The 12740-nt window shown below is 46.3% G+C and overlaps 1 protein-coding gene across 1 annotated transcript; it reads left to right on the top strand.

Annotated features, from left to right (window-relative positions):
* The first annotated feature begins 6781 nt into the window (after positions 1-6781).
* LOC123181588 (uncharacterized) lies at positions 6782-9423 on the top strand. The gene is made up of 2 exons (XM_044593890.1): positions 6782-8572; positions 8715-9423. The coding sequence occupies exons 1-2, from the start codon at positions 6983-6985 to the stop codon at positions 9309-9311; spliced, it is 2187 nt and encodes a 728-aa protein (XP_044449825.1). The 5' UTR covers positions 6782-6982; the 3' UTR covers positions 9312-9423.
* The last annotated feature ends 3317 nt before the right edge of the window (positions 9424-12740 follow it).

Genomic DNA, 12740 nt, shown 5'->3' with positions numbered 1-12740 from the left:
CCTCTCACGTGGCCTTTCTCCTCTCCTCCAATAAGGCCCAATAGGCCCAATACTTCTCCCGGGGGGTTCCGGTAACCTTCCGGTACTCCGAAAAATGCCCGAACCACACGGAACCATTCCGATGTCCAAATGCAACCTTCCAATATATGAATCTTTACCTCTCGACCATTTAGAGACTCCTCGTCATGTCCGTGATCTCATCCGGGACTCCGAACGTTAAGCGTGCGGACCCTACGGGTTCAAGAACTATGTAGACATGACCGAGACACATCTCCGGTCAATAACCAATAACGGAACCAGGATGCTCATATTGGTTCCTACATATTTTACGAAGATCTTTATCGGTCAAACTGCATAACAACATACGTTGTTCCCTTTGTCATTGGTATGTTACTTGCCAGAGGTTCAATCGTCGGTATCTTCATACCTAGTTCAATCTCGTTACCGGCAAGTCTCTTTACTCGTTCCATAATGCATCATCCCGTAACTAACTCATTAGTCACATTGCTTGCAAGGCTTATAATGATGTGCATTATCGAGAGGGCCCAGAGATACCTCTCCGATACATGGAGTGACAAATCCTAATCTAGATCTATGCCAACCCAACAAACACCTTCGGAAACACATGTAAAGCATCTTTATAAGCGCCCAGTTACGTTGTGATGTTTGATAGCACACGCGGTGTTCCTCTGGTATTCGGGAGTTGCATAATCTCATAGTCAGAGGAACATGCATAAGTAATGAAAAAAGCAATAGCAATAAAATTAAACGATTATTATGCTAAGCTAACGGATGGGTCTTGTCCATCACATCATTCTCTAATGATGTGACCCCGTTCATCAAATGACAACACATGTCTATGGTTAGGAAACTTAACCATCTTTGATTAACGAGCTAGTCAAGTAGAGGCATACTAGGGACACTCAGTTTTGTCTATGTATTCACACATGTACTAAGTTTCCGGTTAATACAATTCTATCATGAATAATAAACATTTATCATGATATAAGGAAATAGAAATAACAACTTTATTATTGCCTCTAGGGCATATTTCCTTCAGGAATATGCTGCAGATTCATGCGGCAAGCTTGCGTTTTTGGGCTAGGTGTCAAACTAGGCAGAGACCACACTGACACTTTCATCCAGATCAAGGAATCAAACACATATGAGGACCATGGCGTAGATCCTGCATCGAATCTGGCCTTGAGCTTACAGCCGAGTACTACGGTGACAGATCAGGCATTCAGCCTCGCCATTATAGACCCCAAGGCCATGTCAGATCGCACATCAGGCAAACTCCAACTGAGCCTAGCCTACAACCAAGTTTTGGGTGAAAGCGACAAGGCCCTTCTGAGCGATATGTTAGATAGAATTCAGAGCCTTGAGATCTCGGATGATCAAAACTCTTTGTACGATAGGATCTGGGAAGATCGGGATAAAGCTGGAAATTTCAGCCCGCCCACTACCCACTTAGTCGCTGCCGTCGAGGACTTAACCAACATCTTAGCCAATGCCTCCGAGGAGGCAACCGACATGGATGAAGATGTCGGTAATAATTCCTATACTACCTTGCCACCAGCCGTCACCTATAACGGGAAGTGGGTAAGAACCTCCACCTATCATGTCTACATGGTGGACACCCTAAAAAACGGAGGAGGAGAGGGAGGACCCCTAAAACACCGACACATAGGCCGCCATAACAGGGGCACTGGCAACGGCGACGCAAACAATGACTGCACTGGAACCGATGATGCATCAAGGGACGGTGCAGATAACCAGAATGATGGCAATGTCACCCGAGACAACAATAACAAAGGTGATGAAAAGAGCAAAGATGATGACGACTATGATCTAGAGGCAGAGGAAGAAAGGAGCCTCGGCCCCAACAAGTACGATGTTTTTGAGGAGCCCCTAGAGGCACCTCAACTCGAAACAATGCGCGGACAATTGGCCAACACAGACATGAGCATCAAGAAAATGTCCCAGCGGCTCAAGACCGAAGAGGATGATATAAACGACAGATGGGTCGAGCTCCTCAGGGTCGAGCAGGCGTTCAACAAAAAGCTCCAACTCATCTCACAAAAACTTATTGAATGAGTTGGATGTGAAGGCCGAGGATAGCATGCTTTCAACATACGACTGGGTTGAAACCCTCGATCGTCCTCCCCAAGACAGAGATCAGCCAACAGGCGCAGCCAAACGCGTCTCCCAAGCAAATAAAACCACCGCGAGTTGCCCAAAAGTATGACCCAAAGGACAAAAGGCCCTTAAGGTTCAAAGTCCAACCTCAGTCAATTTACAAGTCGAGAGAACGACCACCTGCTGGACATGCGATACCTGGCTTGGTTAGCAAAGAATGGTGACATACACGACTATACACGTGACCGCAACATGACAATATCTAATGTGCGCCACACCAGTGCTAGGGTCCGAGGTGCTGCGAATCCTCAATGCTTTAAAAACGACATTATGCAACAATAGTTCCCCGAAGGATTTAAACCAATAAACATGGAGCAATACGAAGGAATAACAGATCCCACCATATGGACCGAGAACTTCCTCATGGCAGTACACATGGCAAGCGGAGATGACCTCCACACCATTAAATATCTTCCTCTAAAGCTCAAAGGCTGGGCTGGGCATTGTCTTAACAGCCTTCCAGAGAACTCGATTGGCGTTTGGGAGGACCACAGGGATGAACTCTAGGCCAACTTTCAAGGCACCTACATTCGAGCTCCGTGTGTCCATGACTTGGCTCATGTTGTGCAAAAGCCATGATAATCAGTTCGAAAATTCTAGAATAGATTCCCGACAAAGAACCATATAATAGACTGCCCAGATGAAGGGGCAATCACGACATTTAGGCACAACATCAGCGATGAATGGTTGGCGAAAGAGCTATGGGCACAAGAAGCAAAGAACAATGGCAAGCCTCACGCATCTCATGACTCGATTTTACACTAGTGAGCATAGCTAGTTAGCTTAGAAGAGCATTCACAATGGTAACCCTGGCACATCTGAGATGTGCGACGGAAATGGGAAACCTCGGCACAGCAAGAACAACAAGCGCCCAAATAGAGGTAACAGTAGTGATGCCGAGGATGGCGAAGTCAATGCCGGTTTCGGCAACCAACTGGGAGGTAATAAAAAGAAGCCCCTCCAAGGTGGAAAGGCTGTCCTTCGCAGCTGGATAATATTTTGGATCAACCAGGAACCATACACGGCAACCCCGAGAAACCCACCACCCACACTAATTAGAACTGTTAGGTGATCAAGTAGGCCGGTAAGGTGGCAGCCGAAAATCAAGGCTAAAAATAGCTGCAAAATAACGATACAGACCACCCTGTCGAGCAATACCGACCAAACGAAGTTCCTTCTCAAGGTAAAATACGTGAACATGATCTACACCACTCATGTCACCAAAAGGAGGTGATGTTTATGCGATAGAGACCGCCGAGCCAAAATACAGTACGTGGTTGTAACTCCCGATTAAATTTGACTGACGTGACCATCCAACTAGTACCCGTCATGAAGGCACAACAGCTCCGGTCCTTAACCCCATAGTCGATGGCTTCGACTTGACCAGAGTTCTCATGGATGGTGCCAACTGTCTCAACCTTATATATGCAGACACCATCAAGAAAATGCATATATATAGACTCATCACGGATCCAACCCAGTAATACAACATTCAAGGGTATCATACTGGGAGTGGAAGCACAGTGCTCGGGTATGGTAAGCCTAGACATAGTCTTTGACACACCCGAGAACTTCTGGAACAAAGATTTAATCTTTGATATCGTCCTTTTTTTAAGTGGCCATCATGCACTCCTAGGGAGAATGGCCTTCACCCATTTCCATGTCGTCTCGCATTACGCTTATCTAAATCTGAAGCTGCTTGGGCCCTATGGCGTCATAATGGTGAATGACAACACGGAACGCTCACTCCGAACAGTGAAGCAGACCGCGGCCTTTGCGGCAAAGTACAAGTTGTCACGGAGGCGTTAAAAGCACGGGCTGGATCAAGCAGCCTCGACATGATGAAACGGCGGAAACCCGGTCCAGATGCACTTACCGATGACTTTGGCATACGTGAGACGCACCTGAAAGACAAATTGGACACCACCTCGGTAGTTGCCGAGGAGACCCCCACATAGGGGTACGCGCTCCATTTCCCCCTGCACGGCGCTGAGGACTGTGTTCCTCGGTTCCACAACTTTGCATTGATAACTCCATGGGGGATGGTAGAGCACCTGCAACAGAGGATATGCTGGCGATAAGACCAGCATTATCCTAGCAACCTAGGAAATCAGCGTCGAGCTCTTAATCAGATAAAAGTGTCAAACTACGAGTCGGATACCAACATGATACATTTTAGGGTATGATAAGCAAACACCATGGCCAAACAATAGTGGACTGGGGGGCCATATCAAAGCTCGGACTAATAAGCAGCCCCTGATGTTTGACCAGGTTGTGCGTATACTGTTAAAGTAAAAATAGGCTCCACTCCTCGGTTTAGATGAAAACGGAGCGCAAACCCAAGCTATAAGGGAGGCTGTAATCCCTGGCTGGATAGGGCCATAGGGGTGGATGGCGCGAGAAAAGCGGTGACGGACATGAAACCGGAAGCTCACACCTCAGAACGCTATCTACAGGGTAGCAAGTTTATAGAACTCCTAAGCATGTATCTAGGGCAGCGAACAAGATGGTGTCATGACCCTTGATCCCCACAAGTGAGCTGTCCCCAAACTTCGCGAGGCCGGAGTTTTCCTTGTCCAGCTTAGTGAACGCCGCCTCATCACCGGTCATGCCGTTGGATGCATCGGTGTCGAGAATCTCAATATACCAGGTGGCGTCGACATCCTCCAGGGAGCACCAGAGAACAATGCAAGCATGCTCTTCATTGAGGAAGACACGCTCGTCGGTAGCATTAGCGATCGCCGGTTTTGTTGCCATGGCAGCATTTTCAGGTGCCTCTAGAGTGGCTGTCTGCCAGCGTTTTTAGCTGCCATGGCAGCATTTTTGCCTGCATTGTTTGTGATCGCCAAGGGGACCTCAATCATTACAAGGCATGTTTCTTCATCGTCTCCGGCTTGGCCTTGGGTAAGGAGAGCTTGAGCCTCCTCGCTGTTTTTCTTATGTACCAGTGGTCTATGATGTCGCAGTAGTGGCACTTGTCACGATGTGGATAGTTGTCGCCGCCGCTCTTGCCCTCAACGGTGTTAGTACCGGTAGGGCCTTTGCCTATTCCTCCACAGCCTCTGCCGTGCCGCTGTGCGTTAGATGGGCCACACCTACATGCGCCATTGTTGGTGTCATGCTTCTACGCGCATGGCATTATTCCTCAGTGAGCAGTAGTCGCATACCGGCATCTCCCTTGTCGTCCTAGTCGACCTGTTCCTGCTCCACCTTGAGCCCGTCGGTAAGCTCCTCAATCATGAGTGTGTCGAGGTCGACGAGGGTCTCGACTAAGAGCGCCACCTAAGCGTACATGTGGGGCAAACACGCAAAAACTTGCGCACGACACCACTGTCAGAGACCGGATGGACATGGATGGTGAGGTTGTTGACGAGCCCACTGAGACGCATGGCAAAATCATTGACGCTTTCACCGGGCTTGAAGCAGATATCCTTGAAGTCCCGACAAAGGGCATGGGCCTTTGCCTCACAAAGGCGGCCGAGCCCATGCGTATCATCTTGACCGTGTGTCCCAGGTCTCCTTCGTCGTCTGCTTGCTGCAGAGGACGACGGGCATCTCCGAGGGCACCGCCTGGAGCACGGCCTCGAGAGCTGCTCGATCATCATGGTAGTTAGTAACCCCCGATGTCCATGGCGTCCCACAGCCCACGCGTCTGCAGGATGGCTCTCATCAGCAACAACCAGTCTTCATAGTTGCTCTGTGTCAGCGTCGGGAGCATGGTAGGCAGAGAGATCTCACGCCTCTGCACCATAGGCGTGGCAACCTTGCTCCAGCGGATAGTGCGAGTCCACGCATGCCTCGTGGACAAGCGTGAGGGCGAACACATCCGCTGTTGCCATGTCGTGTTCTAGCTAGAGCATCCTTGGTTCTCGGGCGCCGCCTTGCTCCCTCCATATCCACCGGACCGCAACCATGCTGTGTGATGCCAATTGTCCGCACAATACACTCACTCACACGAAGAACTCGATGACACAAGAGTTTGCTTTGCATGCAATACATTGCAGCTTTTCTCACTCATTTCCTTTTATTCTGTTAGCAACTGAAAGAGCTTCTAACAGCCCAAGGAAGACGTCCACGATGAACCTTGGCGTTTGTGCCATCCCGGGAACCAGTACGTGAAGGCGTGGACTAAGCCCAATCCAAAAATATAGCTAACAAGCTTACCTAATCGGCTAAAAAGGTGCACACATAGTCAGTACACAGACTTTTGTCGTGGCAGCATTATTGTTGTTGTGAAGTCAGAGTCACCATATCACGGATGCCATAGGTCATCACAATGATGTGGGGTCTTCCAGTGGCGCGTGTTGAGTTTGTTCTACCTTTTGTTGGGGAAGAAGTTTGTCCTACGTTGGCTGTGGGCAGATGGTGCTATTGATCTTGTTCTATGTACCATGTCTCCTGTCTCATATGGGGGTTTAAACCGCTTTTTTTTCTTCTCAATTATCTGGATAACTTTCTTCTTCTTATGGTAGAAATCCTTCTCTGCTTGTCGATTTCGGCCAAAACAAATAAATACTAACTGACTCAATCTATATTAATGCCCGGGCACTAACGACACATTTGCAATTTGACACACAGGATCTTCAACGACTCAGGGGACAACCTATTCCCTACATTTTTGAACCTAACGGGAAAGCTTGTGAGGAAATTTTTAACAGATCCCAGGAAACAGTTTACACAAAATTGGTATGCACAAAAAGGGTATCTACCGGTACAAGTCATTCTGTCGGTACAAGTTGTCATTGTCCAAATACTATCCTTGCCAGCCCTGGTCGTGGTTCTAATGGCATGGATCGTTTATGAACTTGGGCCTGTTGCATGCACTGTGCTCTCACTGTGGCGCCTATGGCAGCACGATTATTGCAACACCGCATGTGATGACAACAAAGCAAACCTGGTGCCAGCACTGAACATATTCTACTGTTTGGTTATTGGCCAAGGTGTGCTCTTCTTCATATGGTGGCTGATGGATATGTCAGTGATGTGGGTTGTGGTTTTGTTCCGGGAAGAATCTCAGTTACCAGAAAAGTGGGGCAGCATAACAATTTTAGATTACCTATATGATACCCGAGCAAAATGCTGGCGAGACCCTACATCCCTAGATGGTAGGAATTTGATCAACTATGCTGTTGATTTGATTGACTCGGAATCGCAGAAAGACTACCTCTCAGGAGCAAGGATTCTCGACAACTTCATTAAGCTGGACGCAGATGTAAGGTCCCTGCTACTCCCCTCAAGACCAAAGATTCAGAAGCTGATTGATACGCTAGGATGGAGATGCAGCAACAGAGAGCTCAGGGAGGTCGTCGCCAGTATCGTCGCATACCTTGCCGGTGACATTCATCTGTCCCAGTTCCCAGGGGCCATACACTGCATATCCTCCCTGTTTGATACCACCCTGCCGTATTGGAACAACCAACAAGGAACCAATCATGTTACTGTTAGTGAGTCAAAAAAAGATGCTGACGGTGCTAGGGAAAGTTTTATTTCTCTTGCCAAAGGCATAGAGGAATATAGACGAAGAAGAGTTGCTGGTTTCCCTAAGAAAAAATCAATTTCTGTTCTCAAAGGCACCGAGGACAACAAAGCAAAAATTGTCAGAAATCAAGGTGGTGACATTCCGCAAGATGGAGAACTTGGCAGCAAAGGAGATTGCTGGAATGAGCTGATTCTACAAGGCCTGACAATTCTTGAGAAGCTCGTCTTCGATCAACACAACTGCAACGACATATGCAATACTTCTGGTCTCATCCCTAAGATCATGGCACCTCTGTACTCTGAGACACTAATCCAAGATATCAATGTAAGTGCATGTGACGATGTAGTGAATGGGTCACTCAAAGTGATACACAGGTTAATCCGTGCTCCAAACTGGATTGGCAGAAGTGATCTGGTCCACAAAATCTGTTCCAACGAGCATGCACTGAGCAACCTGGAGAGAATTCTTTATCAGGGAAAAAATGATGGTACAGAACTACAGATGCGAGCCATAGAAATCCTGACAGAACTGGCCATTGATTCGTCAGCCAACCTCAGCACCGAAACAAAAGAAAATCTAATCAGAAAGCAGTTGCAGATATTCCTTACTGAGGATGAAGGGGACAAAGATGGTTTGAACAAGGAGAAAGATGGTAAAGGGGACAAAGGAAAGCTTAGAGTTACGGCTGGGAAATCACTGGCATTGCTTTCCAAGATGGAAACTATCTCTAAGTTCATAAAAAATCAACAGAACAGCATTGCTGATTGTCCCAATGAAATACTTGATTCTAAGAACGACATCACATACAGGACAGTAGCATTGGAGATCTTGGAGAACTTGTGCACTCACCATACATTGGACAAGGATAATGTGAAGAAAGACTTGCTGCCAAAGGTTAGCTTAGAGATCTGCTTATCTACTTATCTCTGGCACAATACTATTATTCCAGTAGGCACGACAACAGTGTTGCTGATACCCCTTAAGCAATATCTTATGGTCAAGTTTTTGTACTTTACAAAGTTACATTATGTTGCAGGTCCTCATGGAAGTACTGGCCAGTACACGAGACCTCCCCAAAGAAAAGAGAGGTCAGAGAAAAATGTCTCGATGGGAAAGGAAACGGGCAAGATTTGATGAAGAAAATCAACTGAGGCTCAAACGCAGTGGCCAAATCAAGAAGTCACCTGAAAAGTCAAGTGAGGAGCTAAAAGCTGAAATGGAATACCGAGAAGCGTTATTGTCGCTTACTTTTGTGATGCGTGACAAACTGATGAGTGCAGAAGACTTCGATGATGTGGCTCGAAAGATTTCTCCCGTGGAAAGTAAATTTTTGGGGAAGCTCAGGGATATAGTAGAAGAAAATTGTGAGGACAGAGCTGACTGTCTAAGAATCGTGAAGCTTTGTGGCCAGATTGCGGATTTAATGTTGCAACCTGGCCAGGACACTACCCAGCTCAATGAATTCCTGAAGTCATTGGAAAAGGCTTCAAAGATCATGTCTAACCTTGAAAGCTGCATGTTCTTTGCAGGGACTGATTGCGGCGTGAAGAAGACAGCCAGTCCTCTCCTCTCCGATCTTGTGGAAAAAGTGCGAAACTTGGTTGGTGACGAGAATGTAGCTGTAATTGGCTAATTCCTACCCGTATTCTGTCCTGTGTACCAGGAACAAACAGTCATGTTTCTGCAGCCCTGGGCTGCTTTATTTTCTCATATTTTCATTATAAAGCAACATTGTATTGTTGGAAGACTTGGAGTCCAGAGCTATTGTTTCTATAGCACTGGTCTGCTTTATTTTTCACGTTTTCACTGTAATGCAATATTTGTTTGAAAACTTGGAACCTAGAGTTACTATTTGTGGAGCCCTGGCCTGCTTTATGTCGAATGCACCATGAAAATTATACCACTGAAAAATTATGTCGAATATAGTTTCAATTATATATTTTCTATGGCATATAGCTCGTTTTTGTTAGTCAAAATTACTCAAAATTCGAGGAGCATGAATGGAGAACATATCTTTAATGACATCAATCCCCTACTTCCATGTGTTACAGGATTCTAGCTGGTATTATCTATTTTAATTTTGCTGGAATATATAGGGTTCTGTTATTAGCCACTAATTAAGATCCGTTATCCGCCTAGCGTGTATCAAAATCTAGGGCATGCACAACAAAATCAAGCCAGCTAATTAGTAATTAATTAATATTTAGGCTTGCCAATTACAAAAGGAAGGACAAAGCGGGATGGTTGAAGTTAAAGTTAGATTCTTCACCTGGTTAAACGCTGGGTGTCACCGTTCCTTCCTCCACGATTGTCAGTAGCAACTGCAGCAATTCACAGACACGCCTGCAGCAGGTTACGGGAGGAGGGTGACTACTGATTAACGTGCCCCACAGCACGGGAAGAGTATGTAATAAACATGATCCTCTGTTTCTTCTATCTCTGAATTGACAGACAGTTTTTCAGTCAGACAAGGTACGCTTCCCGAAAATTTTGCTGCAGAAGATGTTATTGCCTTATTGGTCAATATTTTCTAGGTAAGAACATGAGTGCTGCTCAACCATGAGAACAACAGCCGATTTGCTTAATCTGATTTGCGTGAGCAGAGGTGAGTCGGTTTTGCATTGTGATTCGACTGAACTGAGAAATGGCGAGCTGCCTGTTGGCGTGGTCAGGTTAAGTATTTCAATGGCGAGAGAGAGAGAGAGAGAGAGAGAAATAGGCTGCTGTCTTTTGGCCAGATTGTAACTGAATCTCAAACGTGTATCTCGTCTACTCTCAATACTACCTGCTGCTGAATCACAAACCTGTCACAGTGCGAGTGTCAGCGGGCTGGTGTATCGTCGTGGCGTGGTCGACGATTCGCAGTTTTTTTTTCCTCTCAATCAGGATTGTCTCCTCTAGGCTGTAGCACTGTAGCAGAGAGAGGTGAGGCATGTCTCTGTTGTGTCCCTGTTCTCTCGGACGACCGACAAGCGCATCCGAGAGCCCAAAATCCTCCTCCCGGCTCCACCTTCACCTCCCGTCACACCAACACCAATCCAATCGGCGGCCGACCGGCAACGCCCCCAAATCAAAGCGGTACAGAGCAGGAGGAAATCGAGGGACCAACCACTACCGATGAGAGTGTTCGTCAGGAAGTTAATCCCATTTGCAAACGGAATCAAAACTGAGTGTTGTGGCCTCGCGGATTGGTTTGGAGCTTGCATCGCTATATATACCATGCTCGACTGATGGGCCATTCTTCCAATTATATTTTCATGTGACGGTGCTAATTCTGCACGGTAAAAAACAAAATCAGACAAGCGCAAAATTGGACACAGGTGTCACAATTAAATATCATTAGCCAGTTTTCATGCGTACATCTGACAGAGGAGAAACAGAGGCATGCATTCACCACAATGATAGAAAAAAGAAGATGCACACAAGACATGCAATAATCCACTTCTAAGCCCAGGCTCTCATCCAGGGCCGGCCCTGGGGGTATGGCGGCGGGGCGACGGCCCAGGGCCCAGGCGAGGAGGGGGACCCATGACAGAGTATATATCTATATTATAGCCCAGCAAAAAATAGGTAAAAATAATACAAAAGAACTAGAGAAAAGAAATAAGATGGGCTAGGCCCATCAGATAGCTAGCAAGCCATCGCTGATCGATTAACGAACGCGAAGTCGCGAAGCGACACCGTGACTCACGCCAGTTGGCAGACAGACGACTGCTCGTTTTCCTTTTCCTTCGTAGGTTAGGTTCGTCAGGCGCCGTGACGCCCGTCGGCCTCCTCGCTCCATCGCTCGGCGCCTTGCCGTGTCATCCTCGCCTCGCCTGCCGCTGGCCCGCTGCCCGCTGGAGCTGCACGCGTGGCGCGCCGCACGACAGTCCAGCAACCCAGCGGCCCGGCCATCCGGCATCCGGCAAGGCGGCACCGCGGCAATACGTATACAAGTATACATCCGACTGGCGACTACAAGTCTTGAAGTCTGCAACGCGGCCGTCCCCAATCCCTAAAGTACGTTTGGATGTTTCCATCCATGTTCCTCAGTTCCAGTCCATCCCCCAAACCCTAATTTGACAATTCCAGTACTTTATTTATTCTTTATTTAGTATTTAATTACGTATTCAACTATACATCCATGATCCATCCTCCAATTTCAGTATGCATGAAGTTTTAAATTTTCTAATTCAATCAATCATTTTTTTGTCATTCTATGTACATGTCTTAGGGTTCCAATCATCCGATGTATAAATTCCTAATTCTTTGTATCCTCTTTTGATCTTTTCTTCATGATTTTAGGACATTAGCCTGCCATGTTACCTAAGAAGAAGCAATTGTCCGGTGCTGAAACAAGAAGGAAAAAGAAAGAAAGTGATCCGAAAATTCTGCCATTGAAGGATTCTTTGAATAAGTTCTTTACATCTTCAAGCAATGTTGATGTCATTAAAGAACAGGGGCAAGAAACTACTCCCGAAGAAACCTTTTTTGAAGCACTGAAGTATTATTGTTGTCGATGGAGTCAGTCTAATTTGATTCTTATTTGAGGTAATTAATCATGTCATGTTAGTTTCATTTTGCGATTTTTTAGTATTATTGTTGTTGATGGAATCAGTTCGAATTTGGTTATTATTGTTCTCGATGAAGTCATTTGAATTATTATAGTCAAATCTTAAACTAAAGATGTGTGACTAAAAGTTACTCTTAATAAGTCATATATATAACGCACACGCATACATATATATGGTCTTAGGACTTAGGACATAGGGGCCCATGTTGTCGAGTTCGCCTAGGGCCTCCCAAAACATAGGGCCGGCCCTGCTCTCATCTGCACCCGTGATGATGAAAAAATCAATACAAATACTAGAATAATTCAAATAATTTCAAGCTGAACGTAGTTTGCTTGCTTTGGAGATTAGGAGAATGTTACTCTCGGAGGGAAACGGAACTTTCGAGAAACTAGGTTCTGCTTGCACCTTACGACAGTTTTAAAAAACAGTCCACAATCAAGCTGAACTACCTAGACATCTGGATCCAGATCCATGACTTACATGATGGTTAACGTGGTGTGTGATCA

Source organism: Triticum aestivum, chromosome 1A (genome assembly GCF_018294505.1).
Source record: "Triticum aestivum cultivar Chinese Spring chromosome 1A, IWGSC CS RefSeq v2.1, whole genome shotgun sequence".
Lineage (NCBI taxonomy): Eukaryota > Viridiplantae > Streptophyta > Magnoliopsida > Poales > Poaceae > Triticum > Triticum aestivum.
This window is presented reverse-complemented; position numbering and strand designations above follow the sequence as displayed.

Bases quoted from the DNA above. Each gene is read 5' to 3' on its own strand.
- LOC123181588 (XM_044593890.1), top strand. From the start codon at position 6,983: ATGGCATGGATCGTTTATGAACTTGGGCCTGTTGCATGCACTGTGCTC. The intron at 8,573-8,714 runs GTTAGCTTAGAG...ATTATGTTGCAG, and splicing joins AGAAAGACTTGCTGCCAAAG to GTCCTCATGGAAGTACTGGC.